Raw genomic sequence first — 20,015 nt, forward strand, 5'->3', positions numbered from 1 at the left:
TACAAGGAAGAAAGGCCCACCCACCTCAAAGTGCGTGTCCTCTGGCTTCACTGAGACGAGAAGTCTTGCCCCCTGTATCTGGCCTGAGATAAAATCGGCTTTCCTTGCACGTGAGTCCAAGGAGTAAAGTGCACGTTCACCGAGTGTTACAGTGGTGGCAGGGAAACGAGCAGAGGGAGTTGACAGTCTCTCAGTGCACTGAATCTGGCACCCCCCCCCCCATCTCTCACTTCCTTTTCCTCTTGCACAGACTGACACCCACACCCATGAGGCCTGTGGCACAGGAGCTGAGGTCTGAGAGCTCCTGATCCCAGACTCCAGCCAACCCTGTGCAACAGTGTCTTTGCAGAAGGCTCCACCGGGGCTGTGTCCCAAGCCAACTGACAATACCTTGTCTGAACTAACAATTACTTCCCTCTCCCCAGACAGTGGCTTCCTCCGAATGGGGGCAGGAGTCTGGACTACTACCCATAAAAGAGAGTAGGCCTGGAAACTGATTCTAAGAAATGATTAAGTATAGACAACCCACTGGGTTTTCAGCTCACCTGGATGGATTTTTTTTACTACCTAATGGGGAAATTGCTATTTGCACGAGCGTCTTAAGTATTAGATCAGGAGATTGTTCGTCACATCATTTCTTCAAATGGCAGTAGAAAATAGCACTTTCCACAGGCATTAACTCAGCCTGTGAGGTATCCGATCCCATCAAATAACGAAGTAGTTCCCCGGCGCTGGCCTCTACAGAGGCGGAATGAGTAGTGATGCGCGGAATGGCGGCCTTCCTCCATCGCTCTAGGCTACAGCTCCTCGAGTCCCATTATTTTTTTATTATTTTTGACATATTTAACCATCTACGTGTGAGGTGCGGCTCCAGGTTCCCGGGAAACAGCAGGGACCAAAGGAGAAAAGTAGAATGTTCGACAGAGGTGGTCATTGCTGGTTTGGTGGGGGTGTGTGGGTGGGGGGGGGTGGTTAGTAATAAAGGCGGCAGGAGCCCAGGAGTGGGAAGGCTTGAGGGTTTCCAAGGAGGGTGGCCAGGGAGCCTCCCAGAGACGCACTGGTAGGGGGGACTCCCTGCGCCCTCGCTTCATTTCAGTTCCAGCCAGCGCAGCCCCTTGAGCCGTCCCCCTGCGCGCGACGGATGAGCGCGGGGCACAGTCCCCAGACCCTTCCTGGGAGGGCGTCCCCAACCGCCCGCGGGAGCCGACCGGCGGGCGCGACGCCGCCCCTGCTCCTGAGGGGCTGGTGGGCGGCCCCGGGCGCGCCGGGAGCGCAGGGGTTAAGCGGCTTCCGCCGGGCCCGCCCCGGAGCCTGCGCCGCCCGCCGCGCCGCGGTTCCTCCCTCCGGCTGTGACGCGCCCCGCTTTGCCCAAATATGTCCCGTCCCCCCACCCCCCGCCCTCGCCCGGCCAGGGCGCCCCCGAGCCGCGGGGCTGCCACTCGGACGTCGCCCGGCCTCGGAGTCCCGGGCCGGCCCCACGGGGCGCCCCCCTCCGCGATGCCCTTCAGGAAAGGTAGGCGCTGTCCCCGCGAGCCCACCGGCCCGCGCGCCGCGGGGTCCCCCGCGCCCCCCGGGTCCGCCCTGCCCTCGGGCTCGCCGCGCCCGCCGCCCCTCCGCGCCGCCCCTCCGCGCCGCCCCTCCGCGCCGCCCCTCCGCGCCGCCCCTGCCGCCGCCGCACGTGCCCGCGCCGGAGCCGGAGCGAGCGGCGCGACTTGGAAGCAGCCCCGGGGCGCGCGGCGTTCAAGTTCGCGGAGCGGCGGGAGCGGGTTCGCGCGCGGACCCGCGGCCTGGGGGCCCTCGGGGGCGGCCGCGTCGCCGCGTGGGGTCCGGGTCGCGCGCTCCGGCTGCAGGCTGAGTCTGGGGGAGGGTCGGCCGCGGGCGCGCGGGTGGGGAAGGCAGGTCTGTGTGCGAGTCCTGCCCGCGCCTTTCTCTGCCCTCCGACTGCTGGGCAGCAGCCCTCGGGCCGCCCCGGAGCCTGTTCTACCGGACAGGAGTAGGGACGCCGCACGGGGACCGGTGGGACAGGGCACAGAAGAGCAAACCGATGGGAGGCGGTGGGCCTGGCCACGGAAGGTGCCCTCCAGCCGGACCTTCCCTCCGGGGCCCGTGCATGGAGCGCCGCCCGCCCCCCGCCCACCTGCAGGCCTTTAGGCTCTTGCACTGGGACCGTCCCCTCTGCAGGGGGGCGTGGTGGGCGCACAGGGCCTGTTAGCAAGCCCCGGATGCTCCTATGGCCCCCCCCCCCCCGCCCCGAAAGGGGCCCCCGTTGTCTTTATTTGGCCTCATGTTGCGGGCAGGTGATGGAGGCCCTGATGCTCCCAAGTCCGCGCAGGGCTCGGCTGGAGGGCTGGCCCGGGGGTGGAGAGGAAGACTCGGTTTTACTTGGCGCCGACTCCTTCCTGTTTTATGGGGGCCGGGAGAGGCTTGGGCTCCGTTGTCCCCCTGTCCCTCAGAACCCAAGGCTTCTGCACCCCCACCCGCGTCCCGTGGCCTGGCGAGAAGCGAGAGCAGGCCTCCCCTCCCGCCGCGGTGCCTGGGACTGAGCTGGGTGGGCCTCTCCTTGCCTCCATCCCTGTCTGTGCTCCTGCCCTCTCTTCCCTTCCCTCCCAACCCAGATTAGTAGGTTGATGCTGTGGTTGCCCGTGTAGCCCTGTTGGCCTTTGTCCTGTAAACAGAGGTTGCTAAGATGCCACTAGGAGCTCCTGGTTGGGAAGGGGGATGGTTGGCACTCCTTGTTCTTTGGGGGATGGTGAGAGGTGAGGTGACTGCTTCTGAGAGCGGGGCCGGAGAGCTCCTTGGGGTCCTCGGGCAGCTGCTGACGTCCGGGGTTGATGTCCTCGGGGTCTCCCCGATTCCCCGTATAGCATGGTGCTCACACCTGACGGCATTTAGCGGCCGTGGGAACAGTCTCAGCTGTGCCAAGTTCACCCCTTCTTCGAACTTGCTTCCTTGCGGTCTCTGCTGGCAAAGTCCCAGGAGGCTTGTCCCAGCACTTGCTGGGGGGACGAGAGGAGCGGGCTTCTGCATCGCGGAGGGAAGAAATACCTGGGCTGCCGAATGACGTTTCATGCATGGAGATTGCACTGGATGGCGGCACTGATCCATCATACAGGACCAGACGTTCGCAAACTGCTAGATGTTAGGCTTTTTTCTTTTTTTAATCTGAAGAGAACATGGCCGGAGGAAAAACACCGTTCCTCCATTCTGTGGATGCCAATTCCTGAAGGTCCCAGGCTGTGAGAAACAGTCCTGGCTGGGTGTTCTGGAAGCTCCGGCGGTCAGCCAGGGCAGGGACCCTGGAGGGCTTGGAGTCCAAGGAGGGACTTGCACTTAACTGAGTTGTGCTCTCCTATCTCGAAGGAAGCACGGGTGGGAACTGTGGGGAGACAGGTCTGTGCTGTGCGGTGATAGGACGTCATCTGGAGCTGCTGGAGGGGGAAAGGCCTGCCTGCGAGGGGACCTCAGCGCTCTGTCCCTGAAACTGTCCAGGTGGGGGAGACTTGAGTGAGTGCAGATACTCTTTCATGTCTTTTTGGGCTTTCTATTCAAAGAAAGTAATTTAAAAAATAGGAAAAGACTTGCCTGCTCTCTGCCCCTCCCCGCCCCAAGACGAACAGAAGCTGGCCGGAGAAGGACTTCCTTCTAGCTAACCTCTAGACCGTTCCTGGACCGCTCACTCCCTTCCCATGACGTGTTTCTGTGCCCTGACAGGTAAGACCTTGGGATCAAGAGGTCAGAGGCCTGGTGAGAAGCACGGGGCATGCTTGCGTATGGGGGTGAGCTGAGAAAAATTGAAAGCATTATTACAGAGGTTTGGGTGGGGTCTAGAAAAGCCAAAGAAGAGAGTACAGGACCCTGGGCATCACCACCCCAGCCTGAAGGGCTGAGGAGCCTGTGGCCTAATCTGTGGCCTGATCGCAGATGACCTTCCCTTAAGGATTCCTCCCGAGAACAAACTGGGCTAGTCAGCCCCTCTGCCCCTCCCTTCCTCTGACCTCAGGGCATTGGCCCAGGAATTTGCTTGCATTGTCCGCCCACTGGGATGCAGAACTGGGCAGACCCTCCTCTTGTGGAGGGTGGATACGGTGAGACAAACAGATAAGCAGCCCAGGGTCTTAGGTGTTGGTCCTGTGTCCTGGTATCTCCTGAGTGCGGAGAATGCAGAGTTCAGAGATTGCATGCCACGCCCGGTTCTTTCATTCCTTCATCCGTTCTCTAGATTGAGTGCTTGTAGACACCAGGCACTCGGGAGGTGCTGGTTGGGTAAGACCTGGCAGTTCCCTCCCTGTAGGGAGACCTCCACAGTCTGTCTCCCCAACTGTCGCTCTGTAGCTCTGTAGCTCTGTAGCACTCCACAGTGCTACAGTCAGGCAGGCAGAAAGCCCCGAGTGTCACTGGATGAACAGACGTGACTGAGACCGGGCAGCAGTGACCGTCCCCCTCCAGGCAGGTGGGGATGAAATGGGAGCACTTACTTCTCTTCTTGGACGGTTCCAGGGTGATGGTGGCCATGGTGGGGAACAGGGTTCAGTCCTCCGCCACGTGGCTTGGAGAAGTTGGCCTTGAGGTTGGTTTGAGTCAGAGGAGGAGATGTGCTACCATGAGAACGAGAGGCGGGTGGGCAGGAAAAGCTTAGGCCGTGTTCCCGCAGGAAGACCACAGCTGGCCGGGGAAAGCCAGGCCGAGCTGTGCGGGAAGGCTCAGGGAGTTCTCCCTCGACACCCTTCTCCTGTGATTCGTGCGTGGCTCTGTTCGGAGGCTGGGGTCTTGATGAAATTCTCAAGGGCCCTTTCTGGTTGACAAGTCTGTAACACTGCCTTCAGAGAGTAGGGTACCAAGTATCCTAGCACCACCCCCCCCCCCCCCCCCCCCCCCGCCTTCAGAGGGGCCAGGGAAATAGTGGGTGGAGGTCCTGCCTGATGGTCAGAAGCCAAACTGACATTACCGAGCTCCCTCTATGCCCCGGGTGCTCCCCGTGTGTGCACCTACTTCCCAGCTGCCCTCTGATGCACGTGGCCTTGTGTCCACTGTACAGATGAGGGACACGTGGGTCACAGGGGTTATGTGGCTTGTCTGGTTCCCTCCTCACGCTGTGTGGTGAACAGGGCTGGGAGGCAGCCCCTGCATTGTGCTTTCCAGCACGGCCCATGATGGGATCAGACAGGAGGGAATGTGGAGTCTGCCCGCTGCCCACTGCCCGGCAGCAATCCTAGAGTCCGATAAGTCCGCCATTAGGAACCAGCTACTCCTTTCACGTTGGCTGTGAGCAGAGAGACAGACGAAGGGGACTGACTCATCGGGATCCTTGAGAGATCAATGCAGGTGGGTCCTGCCCAGGAAAACCCCAGCCTTCTGCCTCTCCTCGGGTGGCCCCAGGACAGTGCTGTCACTCGTGCTGATCCCATAACCCCGGCTGGTGTCGCAGAGCTGAGGGGGCCAGCCAGGTGACAGGCCACAGCTGCTTGCTGAGCTGACAGGTGCCTGCTGGGTACTGAGTTTCAGGGATGATGAGGGAACAGAAGCAAAACCCCAGTACCACCATCACAAGGGATACAGCCCCTTCGGAACCTGCGACTCAACCACGGGCAGCAGGAAGGAAATCAATTGCATTTCTTATGATTTTGCTACCCGGGGTCAGCAATTTTGGACTGGAAGCCCTTGGATCTCTCCTTTTCTCTCGAGTTCCCCAGTGGCCGTGCAGAGAGCAGATCCTGAAAAGACCGTCTCTAGGAGGGGCTGGGCTGGTGCCGTCCTGGACGGCCTGGGCTCTCGCTCTGCATCCTGGGTGTCTGTGTCCCCGGGCTGGATCCTGGGTGCGTTCTCCTCCCCTGGGGCCCAGCGGCTTACTGGATAAGGTTAGGGCTCCCTGGGCATTTCGGGGCTCTGTTCCTGATGTGACTGCAGCGTGTCCCTGACCCCTCCCCAAGGAAGGGGACCCAGGGGTGATGTGTATGAAAACACCATGGCATTGGGGAGAAAACACTGGCCCGGGAACTCGGAGACCAGGTAGTGACAGGCCCACTGTGTCAGGTACTGGCTGGTTATCTCAAGCCGCTTGTGAGCATATGGGCTCAGTTTACCCATCAGGAAAAAGAAGGTGTGAACTAAGATTCCCTCCAAATCTGATTCAGTGCCCTCTAATCACTGGTCACACAGACACGGAGTGTCCCAAGCTTCTTGGCCAAGCTGGCTTCAGGGGACAGCAGGGATCCCCTTCGGGGGTCATGGGTACAGAAACTTCGTTTTCCTACGGAAAGAACCAGACCCCGTGGCTCTCACTCCTGGCCACACATTTGGATTAACCAGGGAGCTTTTTAAAAAAGTCTGATGCACCAGAAATTCTGGTGTAATAGTTTGGGTTGATGCATGGACAGACATTTTCATGGAACAGTACCTATCCCAGAATAGATAGTACACTGTGATATTTTGTCATCTGTTCCATTTCATTAAAAAGGACTATGGTCTGCTTCCAGTAAATTGATTTCAAGGCCACTAGTGGGGAGTGACGCACTGCCTTGAAAGGACCGTCCTCGCGTGATTGCTCTCGAGCGGAGGCTGGGAAATGGTAAGCCGCATTTCCCAGACTCCCTTGCAGCTAGGGCTCTGAGTGTGATTTGGGATCTTCGGTGAGATCCGAGTGGTCATGCTTCAAGGCTTCTGGTAGGTATGCCGTGGGGGCATCTGGCCTCTCCTGGGGGCTTTCTGAACCAGGAGGCCTTGGGAGGAAGCAGAGAGTCTGGATGAAGGGAAGGAGCCCCCACGCACAGTCAGCCATCTGCAAGGGCCACATTTCCCTGGGGACATTCACAAAATAACCATTTGGGGGAACACAAGGAAAGGGAGGGTTATAGACTCGGCAGCTGAGGATGCTTAGTAGAAAAGGCAGAAAACACAGCTGGATGCCAGCCAGCTGTCCCTGCCTGCTGGTGCCTCTCCTAGCCGGTGGTGGTACCTCAGTCACTTCCCTGTGCCCTTCAGTCATTCAGCAAACATCTGTTCAGCGCCTGGTGGGCCAGGTGTGGGTGAAGAGCCGAGGGTACAGCAGGGACCACTACGGGCAAAGCTGCCTGCCTCCGTGGGACTTACATTCTAATGGGAGAAACAGACAGTAAATAGAGAAGTGAGTAAATACAGAGTGTGCCCAATGGGCCCGAGTGCCATGGAGAGAAGTGAAGCAGGAAAGAGGAGGAGAGAGATGGGGGCAAGCGGCTGTTAACTAGGATGGTCACTATGGGGGCACATTTGGGTAGAGGCTGAAGGGAGTGTGGAGTGGACTGTGGAATATGTTAGGAGAGTGTTCTAGCAGGGGGAAGTGTAGGTGCAAAGGTCCTGTGGCCACAGTGGGCTGAGTGTTGAAAGCCAGTGGAGCTGGAGCCAAGTGTGTGTAGGACACCATTCAGAAGGGTAGCAGGGCAGATCTTGTAAATCAGGGCTCCTCTAAGGCCTTGGCCTCCAACTTGGGGTGGGGCAGGAAGCCCTTGGAGCGTTTAAGCAGAGAGGTGGCATGAATTAATTTTATACTGTAAGCCAAATATGCAGCATGTGGCTGCCTTCCTGAGCCTGATGTGCAGGATGACGAGGGTGAATCAGGGAGGCCAGCTGGGGGTCTGTTGGGCGAGGTCAGGGTGGGGAGGAACAGGTGGTCCTAAGGGGAGGTACAGGGAGGCACAGACCACAGGGTTTGAGAGGGGTTGGGTGTAGGCGAAGAGAAAAAATGAGTCACGGAGGACTCCTGCGGCTGCTCTAGGTGACCCGGAGGGGTGCTGAGGATACCGGTTGGTATCCTAACGGTTGTGTGGCCAACGGGGGTGGGGGCCGGCGGGGGTCCGTGGAGTGACCGTTGACTAACCTACAAGAGTAGCGGATCTCCCCAGGCAGCGGTTCACTTTGTATCCATGGTTCCAGAGGCTTGGGGACTCAGCAAGGAGCATTCTAGGAAGATCTACCGTGTCAGGGCCAACTGCCGGACAGATACTTTGTTTAGGAACAAGCCGGCTTTCAGAATCAGGGCCGAGTATTCTTGCCACACATGAGGGATTCTTCCCATTTTGATGTGTTTTACCCAAGGACGCTGCGCACGGATATGGTCCAAGCCGGGAGAGAAGCAGGGGTGGGTTTTCATGTGGCCGGGCTTTCTGTGTCAGTGGTACCCAACTGCTGGTTCATTTCTGTCCCTTCCTCGGTTTCCTTAGCCTGTGAAGGGCTCATTGGAGGGCAGGGAAAACTCTACTCCAGAAAGGCTTCCTGAACAAACTCAGCCCAGCCCTCAGCGGCCCCCCTTAGTCTCTTGGCCTAGGGGACTGACTCAGCCTGGTTTGCCCCGGATTTCCCCTGTCTGGCTTGGAAAATAGCAAAAAGCGCTCCTCGCTCCCGGGGCGGTTGGTCACCCCACCTGCCCCCAGCCAACCCCCTGGGGCCCCAGGCTCCCGGCCTCATTCAGAGAAACTGGTTTTAAAACCTCATTAACGTTTTGAACAACAAAAGGAAAGAACCCAACAAATGTTGCGGTCTGGCAGCCCGGAGACTGGGGGGATCCGGAGACTGGGGGGATCCGTCTCAAAGCAGTTCTGCCAACAGACCTGTAAGAGAATCAAACGGGAATTTTGTCATCAATTTGCCGCCTCGTCCTCGTGGGAAAGGGTTCTGAGTCTGCGCTTGGGCCGGGTTCTGTGGGAAAAACCTACAAGCTGAATGTCATGCTTTTATAACAAAAAAGTGAGTCAGTTGGCGCCGACTTTACCATGAATCACGTTTGCGGACCGTGAATGGAGAACAGAAGCAGGGCTCGACCTCAGGCTGGAACCACGTTTTGTGCAAATCCCGAATGGAAGCCGCACTTTTTATTTGAAGTCATTTGAATGAAGCAAAAGGTCATGTTGTCACGGTTGTTTTATAGGACATTTCTTAACCTTATCAAACCTTATCAAAAAAATTCATTTTGGAGTACCTACTGATAAGTCGTAAATGGCCTGTCAAAAAAATCATAATCCACGCGACAGAAGAACCAACTGTCCCGGGCGGCGAGATGGTCCTTTTTCCTCTGTGGCTGTGTTCCTTTTTCTGCCTTCTGTTAGAACTAAGGTTTTTAAAAATTTTTTTTTCATATTTTTTGAATTCAATTCAGTTAATTAGCATATGATGTATGATTGGTGTCAGAGGCAGAGGCGTGAGGCGTCAGTCTTCTAGAACACCCAGTGCCCATCCTCTCCCGTGCCCTCCTCGTGGTCCATCGCCCAGTGACCCCATCGGCCTCCCCTCTCCCTCCAGCAGCCCTCAGTTTGTTTCCCAAGATTTAGAGTCTCTTAGGGTTTGTCTCCCTCTCTGGTTTTGTCTTCTTTCATTTTTCCCTCCCTTCCCCTATGATCCTCTGTCTTTTTTCTTAAATATCAGGGAGATCATATGATACTTCTCTCTCTGATGACTTATTTCACTCAGCATAATACCCTCTAGAGAGTTCCATCCACGTCGTTACCAATGGCAAGATTTCATTTTTTGATGGCTGCGTACTAGTCCATTGTGTGTATGTATATATATATATATGTATATATATATATATTATATCACATATTTTTTTAAGATTTTATTCATTTATTTGACAGAGAGAGAGAGAGAGATCACAAGTAGGCAGAGAGAGAGGGGGAAGCAGCCTCCCCTCCACCCCCTGAGCAGAGAGCCCGATGCGGGACTCGATCCCAGGACCCTGAGATCATGACCTGAGCAGAGGCTTAACCCACTGAGCCACCCAGGCGCCCCTGTCCCACATCTTCTTTATCTTTTCATCTGTTGATGGACATCTGGGTTCTTTCTTTCTTTCTTTTTTTTTTTTTTTAATTTATTTATTTGACAGAGAGAAATCACAAGTAGTTGGAGAGGCAGGCAGAGAGAGAGAGAGGGAAGCAGGCTCCCTGCTGAGCAGAGAGCCTGATGTGGGACTCGATCCCAGGACCCCGAGATCATGACCTGAGCTGAAGGCAGCGGCTCAACCCACTGAGCCACCCAGGTGTCCCAGTCTGGGTTCTTTCTATTGTTTGGCTATTGTGGACATTGCTGCTGTGAACAGTCGGGTGCACATGCCCCTTTGGATCACTACATTTGTATCTTTAGTGTAAATACCCAGTAGTAGTAAGTTCCCAGCAATTACTGGGTCATACAGTAGCTCTATTTTCAACTTTCTGAGGAAGCTCCACACTGTTTTCCAGCGTGGCTGCACCAGCTTGCATTCCCACCAACAGTGTAGGAGGGTTCCCCTTTCTCTGCATCCTCCCCAGCACCTGTCCTTTCCTGACTGGTTAATTTTAGCCTTTCTGACTGTGGTGAGGTGGGATCTCACTGTGGTTTGATTTGTGTTTCCCTGATGCCGAGTGATGCTGAGCACTTTTTCACGTGTCTGTTGGCCATTGGGATGTCTTCTCTGGAGAAATGTCTGGTCATGTCTTTTGCCCATTTGTTAGGAAGAACCAAACGACTTTTAAAAATCAGGTGCTTGGGGCCAGCTGGGTGGCCCAGTGGGTTAAAGCCTCTGCCTTCGGCTCAGGTCATGATCTCAGGATCCTGGGATCGAGCCCCGCGTCGGGCTCTCTGCTCAGCAGGGAGCCTGTTTCTCTTCCTCTCTTTCTCTGCCTGCCTCTCTGCCTACTAGTGATCTCTGTCAAGAGATCAGAATGAAGTCTTAAAAAAAAAACAACCAGGTGCTGTGGAACATAAGGAGATAAAGACACTAAATCTCTTCAGGGCCAGAGACCGCACAGGTGGAGACCACAGCGGGAAACCCCGTTTCACCCTGACTTGGTTGGCAGAAGTGAAGAGGTCTGCCGGGGTAAGGTGTTGGAGAGAATGTGGGTCCGAAGCATTTCTGATACATGGTGGTGGGCGCGTCAGTTGTACACATGTCCAGGAAAGAATTTGGAATTTTCTTGTAAAGGTGGGGTTCACATCCCCTGTGACCAGGTATGTCCCTCCTGGGCATGTCAGGGAGAGGATCTCCTGCACAGGCCATGTTCCATCCGAGAGGAGCAGCGCTCAGCAACCCAGCGCACACGCAGAAGAGGAGAAGATGCCCTCTCTCTGCAGTCACGCAGTGCTGTGTCGGTCGCGCCACCGTCTGGATGAGCCCCCCATGGACAGACAGTGGTATTTGATGCTGTCACGACCGTTTAAAAAAATTGCAGAACATTAGATGCAGTAAAATACTTTCTAAATAAAGTTAAAATGCCTAAAACTGAACAATATGCTTTTAAGCAGTATGCACCTAACTAAACCAGTATTTCTTTTTTATTTTATTTTATTTATTTGACAGAGGGAGATTACAAGTAGGCAGAGAGAGAGAGAGGGAAGCAGGCTCCCCGCTGAGCAGAGAGCCCGATGCGGGACTCAACCCCAGGACCCCGAGACCACGACCCGAGCCGCAGGCAGCGGCTTAACCCACTGAGCCACCCAGGTGCCCCCAAAACCAGTATTTCTTTTCTAAAATCCAGGATAATGGTTACTTGTGTTTGGAGGGAGGCAGGAGCAGGGATGGGGGAACGTGTATCTCGATGGAAGGTAGAGTGAGAAGCTCGGACGTCAACTGGCTGATGGATTTCTGCTTGTCTGTTACATCCCTTCAACAAATGGTGCAGAAGAGGGTCACTTGGCGATCAATGATGCGTATACGAGGTGGACGGGGTTATGATGGACCCTGGTCTCTGTGCTGGAGGCCCAGAGATTAAGAAAGAATGATGAAGAATGGTTCCTCCCACTGGTTTAGGAGATCAGTGGTTCCCAAAGCTGTGTTTTTACGGTTCGTAACATAGTTGTAGGACAGCTCGAGTGCCCTCTGTGCGTCCAGTAGTGGGCGCCTTCGGAGTGAAGTGGACACACGGTGAGCAGAGTATGGGAAACCGGCTTCGTAAAACTTAATATTGGAGTCTTCAATTTTAGTTGCGCATTTCTATTATTACCAGTGACATTTAAGTTTTCACAGAGAAATGAAATTATTTAGAGAGTCCATTTCAAGTAGTAGGTACTTTTAAATATTAGGTCCTTGGAGGTAGAGACCTAGATTGGATAGATAGATAGATAGATAGAGACAGACAGACAGATGGACATTGACTGTAGAGGCTGGACTGGGACCTGGCTATTAGCGTGGCAGTTGGCCAAATGCATCTGGCGTCTGTGTTGTGTTCAAGTTCATTTCCTGCCTTTGATGGTTGTATTGTGGTTATGCGCGGAGGAAATCATCTTTGCTTTTAGGTGACACGCACTGAAGGATTAAGAAATGGGGCACATTTTATCTTCATGGTTCAGAAAAAAAACAATAGGTGTGAATTTTAAAAATGTTAACTTATGTACTATCTTCTGTGTATAAAATATAGATTTAAAAAATGTACTAACATACAGAGAGAATGATAAAGCAGATGTGGAAAATGTTGGGGTGAATTGGGAAATCTGGGATACACGGGAAATGCCTCGTGCATGGGACTTTTTCTGTAAGGTTGAAATGTCAAAAGGAGAAGTTAAAACGGAATGAGAGATGCCTGGTCACCTCTCCAGCTTCATTGCCTACTCCCATTGGTTGCTTTCGCTTTTGCCTGGTTGCTTTTTTTTTTTTTTTTTTAAAGATTTTATTTATTTGACAGAGAGATCACAAGCAGGCAGAGAGGCAGACAGAGAGAGAGTGAGAAGCAGGCTCCCCGCTGAGCAGAGAGCCCGATGCGGGGCTCGATCCCAGGACCCTGAGATCATGACCTGAGCCGAAGGCAGCGGCTTAACCCACTGAGCCACCCAGGCGCCCCTGCCTGGTTGCTTTTGCCCCATCCTTCCGTGCTTCAGGGTGCCAGGTCATGGCCTGGGGCCATGTTCACTCTGCCTGGAATATTCCTCCCTCAGAGCTTTTCGTGCAAAGCACTGGCTGATTCTCTCCTCCTCACTGAGCGCCCAGCTGAGAGCCCTCCCCCCACCCCATCCGTCTCTCCTCTCGGCTTTCCCTTCGCTTCTGAGGGTACAGACGAGGCACTTCGGCTCCTAGATGTCGACCCACGAGACACGAAAACACGTCCACACAAAAAGATACACGTGGATTTTTCAGAGCAGCGTGACTCAATACCCCCAAAGTAGACACAACCCCATGTCCATCCACTGATCGATAAATAAAATGTGGTATATCCATACAGTGAAATACCGTTCAGCAGTAAAAAGGAATCCTGTATCTACCAAGCAGATGAGTCTTGAAACACTTGCTCAGTGAAAAAGCTATTCACAGAAGATTGTGTGATTTCATTTATACTTAATGTCCAAAAAAAGCAAATCTGTAGAAATAGGAAAGTAAATTTGTGGTTGCCTACAGGTTGAGGAGGAGGGATGTGGAGGTGTGACAGCTAAAGGGTTTTTTTGGGGTAATGGCAAGGTTCTAAAATTGGGATGTTTACACGAGTCTGCGAGTATATAAAAAACATTGGATCGTGCAGTTTTAAATGGGTGATTTATAGCTCAATAAAGCTGTTCCAGAAAACAAACAAAAGGAATTCATCGTCCTCCACGGCAGCTCGTTTCTCAGCCTTCGAAAAGCAAGGCTTTTGTCCGCATTTTCTGGAGAAGCAGAAAGATAGAGATTTTACAAACTTTTGTCACGGCGGACGGATGACAGGCGGAGGGGCTGAGGCTGGGACCTGCGTTCCAGGCTCCCTCGACTTCTGCCTCGTGCACCCATCCTTGACCTTCCTTCTTCTCCAACGTGAACAAATCGTGGCGAGCCAGTCTCCTTCCATAACCTGCCACATCTCCGCCATGCTCTGGGGGCAGTAAATTTTTTGTCCTTAGTAGATCACAGAGAGACCTATGTCACTCCTTCTCTTGTTTCTGGTTTACATTTTACATCTCTTTAAAGCTTAGGCGCACCATATGTGTAGTAAGTGTACAAATTCCAGATGGTTTTATACGTATGTGTACATCCATGTAAGCCAGCATCTGACCAAGCTACAGAACATTTCCAGTACCCCCAGAAGGCTCCCTGGTGCCCTTGCTTCTCAGCAGAAACCACTAGACCGACTTCTCTCGTTAGGAGTAAGTTCTGCTCATTCTCGAAATCCACATACGTGGAATTGTACATTCATGTATCTCTTCAGTGTAGCTTCTTTCCCTCAACATCCCTTCTGGATTTTTTTCCACGTTGTTACATCTAGAAATGTAGTATTCTATGTTGATTAGTAGTATTCTATCGTGCAGTATTCTTTTGTACGAATAGTTGACATCTTATCCCTTTCATAGTTTTTCTTTAATTTTAAAATTTTTTATTTAAAATTTTTAAATCCACACTGGGATTAGTTATACTGCATTAACATACAGTGTGCTACTGTTTTCAGATGTACAATACGTGACTCAACACTTCGTACATTATTACTCCGTGCTCATCATCCCCCTTCTATGGTTGGTGGACCTTTGGGTCGTTTCTGGTTTGGGTCGTGACGTTCAGAGCCACCACGAACACTCTGTGCGTACCTGACTTTTGGTCGGTACAAGCGTCCACTTTGGAATTGTTGGGTTGAAGCAGGGTGGTAGGGTTAGTTCTTTTTTTTTTTTTTTTTTTTTTAAAGATTTTATTTATTTATTTGACAGACAGAGATCACAAGTAGGCAGAGAGGCAGGCAGAGAGAGAGAGAGAGAGAGAGGGAAGCAGGCTTCCTGCGGAGCAGAGAGCCTGATGCGGGGCTCGATCCCAGGACCCTGAGATCATGACCCGAGCCGAAGACAGCAGCCCAAACCACTGAGCCACCCAGGCGCCCCGAGTTAGTTCCTAAATCAGCCTTCCTCTGGATGATTTCCCCCTCTGTAAACTAGGGACTGTATTATCTATGTGATCTAGAAGAAAGGTACTGTCTGACTCAGGAAAAGTCTACCCTCTCGAAATTTTTTCAGCTCACATCTTGCTGACCATGACTTCGCCCCTGAAAACCCTGTCTCCCAATTCTTGACGTCAGCTGTCCTGTTGCAGGGTTTTCCTTGCGCACCCCTCACCGTCCCGGCTGTGCTCTCCTCATCAGCTCCCTCCTTGGGTATGTTTGTGCCGTATCTTTAAGGCCCCACTCAAACCACAGTCTGCCTTGAAGTCTTCAAGCCGGAGGGACTCAGGGTTCTTGTGCTATAATTTGTGTTCATTCCGTCTCCCCAACTTGACAGTAAATTCCCCGGGCCGTGTTCCTGCTGCCCAGCCTCGTGCCTGGGGCATGACTGAGTGAGAACTGTATGTTCAGCTGATTCATTTATGCTCCGTGCACATAAGAGTCCTCAGACAATACCATTCTCTGACTTGCGGTTGTTTAAATCTCTATTCTTGATCGAAATTTCAAAGTGCATTAGAATCTTACACTGTTTCCTTACAACGATCATATAAAGGTGTGGTTAGGGGAGCTTGACCTGCTGAGGAAAGAACAGGAGGCGTGGGGCGCCTGGGTGGCTCAGTTGGTGAAGCGTCTGCCTCCGGCTCAGGTCATGATCCCGGGGTCCTGGGATCGAGTCCCGCATCGGACTCCCTGTTCATTGCGGAGCCTGCTTCTCCCTGCTCTCCCTGCTTGCTCTCTCTCTCTCTCCTTCTATCAAATAAGTAAATTAAATTAAAAAAAAAAAAAGGAATAGAAGGTGTGCAGCCTTCCTAGAGTGGTTCATGGGACGTCTAGCCTTTAGGTTTCTAGGCGTAGTTCAACATATAAACTCATTCCCATGACTTACTTTGGGGTGTCTCATTTCATTTCACTCTCCCGAGCACGCTTGCTTCATCCTTACCCCTGCTCACAAGTTACACACTTATTTTCCCAAGGGAGACCGCTTCCGGTTCCACGCTGCTTTCTCGGCCTTGCTCCGCTTGTGTCCTGCTTTACTCTGGTTGCGAACATCCTCCGTCAGGATCCCCTTGGCTGGTCAGGTAGACATTAAAAAGGAAACGGAACCTCTGAGAGGCTGTGGCCCTGGACTAGGCAAGGCACCAAAGATCAGTGGTAGCGGGTCTCCCCTAGAAGGTGCGAGCACCACTGAATGAGTGGACAAGACAGGCTTTGCTGGCCTCTAGCAACAATGCTTAACCAACAGCCAGAAATGCATCGCAGCCGAACTGGCCAAAGGGAGGCCTCGATTTCGGGAGACTTCTTTGACCCACTGTGCTTCCTGATAACCACTGACCATGGTGTTCTTTGATTTGAAACAGAAGTTGCAGAATCTGCGTTCCTTCTCAAAGTCGGTCACTGACATGGCCCTGTTGCTGAACCACGTGATGGTCTCAGGCACTTGCTGTGTGTGTGTGTCTGTGTGTGTGTGTCTGTCTGTTTGTCTGTCTACACGGGCCTCTGAGAGAGGGAAGAGCTATCCTGCTCCAGAGACGTGCCTTGTAAGCAGATGGGAAATATTTCTCAACACTGAACATTGGCTACAACACCTGGGGTTTAGGGACTCACTCGCCACAGACTTGTCCCTTTAATTTCGCATGTATTTTCTTTGTGTAGCTACACAAATATACCACTTGGGTTGCTTGACTTGTGTTGGCTTGGTGACGCAGAAATGCAGTCTTGGCCCACTGAGCCCTGCTTGTGTGTTAGGAGACTAAATGTGTGTGAGCACAAGGAGGAGCGCTGGCCTGGGGAGGTTTTCAGTTCTGTCTCCTCCTACTTTAAAGAATGTCCAGCCTTCAGCAGCATTGCAGCAATGACCCTAGTGATCGACCTCGGGGACCTGGATTCACCGGCTGTTGTTGATCTGACCCTCTTAGCTCCTCCGTTGATTCTGTTGATGTCGCACCACCATCGGGGAATGAGCTGCAGACATCACGACATTTCGTCCCTCAGTGCTCCAGCATGTTCTTCCCGAGAACAAGAGCATTCTCTTAAATTATCACCATACAGTTACCATCCTAGCTGGAACCTTGCTGGGACATAGGACTGTTACCTAGTTGCCGGTCCGTATTTGAGTGGTCTCAGTAGTGTCTTTCATAGATTTTTTTTTTTCTTTTTGCATCTTGGATCCAATCAAAGGTCACACATTTATCCAGAAGTCTCTTTTTTATCTAGAAGAATTCTGCAGCCTTAGTTTGTGTTATTTTAATGATACTGACACTTGTGTGAAGACCCTGGCTACTTCTTTTGCAGGAAGCCCTCAATTTGGAATTGCCTGGTGGTTTCCTTCTCAGATTCAACATGTTTGGCAAGAAAACTGCATAGACGCTGTGTGTCCTTCTTACTGGCATTCTATCAACAGACCAGGCGTCGGCTCGTCCCTTTAACAGTGAAGTTGAATAACTTTGGCCATTTGTTTGGGCATCTCATAAAGATAGGTTTTCCCCTTCGCAATTACAGACATACCTGTGAGGATCCTTTGGGACGGCTCACAAAGTGTGAATCTAGTACTCTGTTCCCACTCATCTTGAATCTCCTTTACTCCTGGCCTTATTATGAAAATAAAAATCCTCATGATTGATGTCTATTTTCCCACAAGTGATGACATTGAGTAGATCATATAAATTCAGTGCCAAGGAGAAGGCTAATGCCAGATTTCCCGAGGCTCTAAAAATAATCTGCACAGATCGGAGAACCTGAAGGAAACACAACTGGGAATATGTTATGTTTTTTTTTCCCCCATATTTCCCAGTCATTTCACAAGGAATGTATATTACTTTTAAAGTAACAAATAGGGATATTTTAAGGCAAAAGAAACCTACATAGGTTGGATGTCAACACCTTGGTCCTACATATTGTAGGGAAGAAAAACATACGTGTCTCTTTATCCTTTTACATTCTTGGCTGGGACTCTCCTGCCCCCATAAAAAATCAGGAAGGAAAAAGCCACTTTTTCGTTATGTCTGTGAGGTGCATACATTCACGTGTCCCACCAAGACACGAGACTCGATCTGCCAGACAGTTGGGCCTCAGGGGCCATTCTGAGCTAAGGAAAGGGACAAGGGTCCGGGGCCTCAAAGGCAAGAAAGAATATTCACAGGCGGGTCAGAAGGCGAAATGTATGGTAAACAGTTTGCCCAGCCGCGCACGGAAGTGAGGTGATGTGTGGGCATCATTCTCTTCCTGGCAGAGACCCTCTGCGTGTAATGCCCCCTACCCGAGGGTACCTTATACTTCGCAGAGCTCCTGCGTGTCTGCAGTGCCTCAGAAATAACCCGCGCAAAATAACCCTTATGCCAGAGAGGTGTCTTTTGGGGTGGCATATTCTGGATCCCTTCCATATGTCTGCTAGGACCCAGGCATGTGGGGACAGAGCGCTAAGGACGATGGCAGGCGGAGGGCAGGGCTTCCTGGACGGTGCCCGGTCCGCGCCAATGTTCCCGTCGGGGCGGTGCTGTGGGGCAGGAGCCGCGCCCTCGCTCCCGCTGCTGCCGGGCTGAGGTCAGCAGAGCCGGCCCGCGGGCGGGCGGGGAAACGGGTCAGCCCAGGACGCTGGGGGCGGGGCGGGGCCGGAGGGGCGGGGCGGGGCGGGGGGGGCGGGGCCGGGGGGCCGGATTGGCTGCAGGCGCGGCGCACGGGCCGGTCAGCGCGCGCCCCGCCCCGCCCCCCCGCCCCGCACGCCGCGTTCACGTGGCGCCGCCCCAGCCTGCCCCGCGCCGCCGGGTCCGGCACGTGGGCGCGGCGTGCACCCCGCGCAGCTGCGCGCCTGGTGGAGGCTCGGAGCATCTCCGCCCAGTGGCCTGTTTTCGTTTCCTCCGCGGGGTCCCCCCCATCAGGTCCGTGCGCCCGCGGAAGTAGGTCGGCAGGCGGCTCGCGGGGTCCGGGCGGGGCGGGGCGGTGGCTCGCGCGGCGCAGGGGGAAGGACCCGCGGGGGAGCGTTAGGCGAAGCAGGCACGTTGCAGCAGAGCGTGCGCGGTCTTCCTCTGTGGGGAGTCAACAGCCCTAAGTGCCCGACGCCGCTGCGCCCTCGGCACCTGGACGGGATGTGCCGTGTCGGACACATCAGTGAACAGCCGGCACGGGCGCCGTGGGCCACCGGGGTCCCCTGAAACCGCAGCCACCGTCTGAGGGCCAGTGGTCCCTGGTGTGGGGCCCAGACTCCACCACGAGCCGAGAACACCCCCTCCCACCTCCACCCCCGCCCCGCGGCCTGGAATGAAGAATCCGGTCGGGACCTGAGTTCCCCGGGAGGGCGTGGAGTTCACTTGCCCAGCTGTGGGGGGGGGGGGGGGCAGCAGGCTCTGGGGGCAGCGCTCCGAGAACCGGGTGGCTCGCCCTGCGCCGAGAGGTCCCAGGACCTTGTGAGGCCTCGGCTAGTGTTGGCGAGACTCGTGTGGTCCTGTGTGGTCCCCTGCCGCAGTGCTGTCCTAGTAGGGGACAGAGCAGACCGTTCACGGGAGGGGAGTTGCAGGTCGGCTACAGAGAAGGGGCGGACATGATCTTGGAACCAGCTACAATTAGGAACCAGCTACAACTGGGCGTATACATTTATCAGTCAGAAAATGGGGCAGTTCAGATCGGAGTTTGATGTGCCAGACTCCACGGCCTTTCACGATGCGTTTGTTTTAATGGAACGGGTCACTTTGGGATTAGTGCCGAAGGGTTTCTTTGTGGAAGGAACCCCTGACACTAGAGGTCATTGGGCCGTGTTTAGCCACATCACGGATTCTCCACCGGGATGAAGAGGGAGGTCATCCTGGGCCAGAGGACCATGCCAGCGCCACCTGAGAGGGAGGAGGCCACCTGTCTCTCCAGCAAGTCCAATTTTCCAGCAGGGCACGTCTGACCCATTGTGCCTACAAGCGCTCTCCACCTTGGTAGAGCAGTCATCTTGCCGTGCAGTGTAGCAAATGCGATCACAGTGTCCTGCTTCTTAGCCCACCCACTTTCCAAATGTGATGCTCCTTCCTCTTGTCCAGCCCTGTGCCTTGACCAGACTAAAAGGGGGACCAACGCAGTAAGGACTGAGGAGTGGAGGGGTGACTAACTCAGGCTCACGTCAGCCCTTGAGGCAGCACGGATCCGGTGTACAGAAAGGTCAGGAGGGAAGCACCTGGGCTGCTCTGACTCGCTCTGTGGCCTTCAGTGCCTGACATTGCA

General features: G+C 53.9%; 1 protein-coding gene across 2 annotated transcripts in view; it reads left to right on the top strand.

The window, feature by feature from the left end:
- The first annotated feature begins 1,408 nt into the window (after positions 1-1,408).
- PFKFB3 (6-phosphofructo-2-kinase/fructose-2,6-biphosphatase 3) overlaps positions 1,409-20,015 on the top strand; it is a 74,016-nt gene continuing 55,409 nt past the window's right edge. The window contains exon 1 of one of the 2 annotated variants that reach the window (XM_059404041.1): positions 1,409-1,513. In XM_059404041.1, the coding sequence (XP_059260024.1) occupies positions 1,498-1,513 (16 nt within the window). In that variant the 5' untranslated portion in view covers positions 1,409-1,497. Of the gene's footprint in view, positions 1,514-3,671; positions 3,712-20,015 lie in introns of those variants that run through there. The other variant, XM_059404040.1, reaches the window with a different exon arrangement.

The sequence above is a fragment of the Mustela nigripes genome, chromosome 6 (genome assembly GCF_022355385.1).
Source record: "Mustela nigripes isolate SB6536 chromosome 6, MUSNIG.SB6536, whole genome shotgun sequence".
Classification (NCBI taxonomy): Eukaryota; Metazoa; Chordata; class Mammalia; order Carnivora; family Mustelidae; genus Mustela; species Mustela nigripes.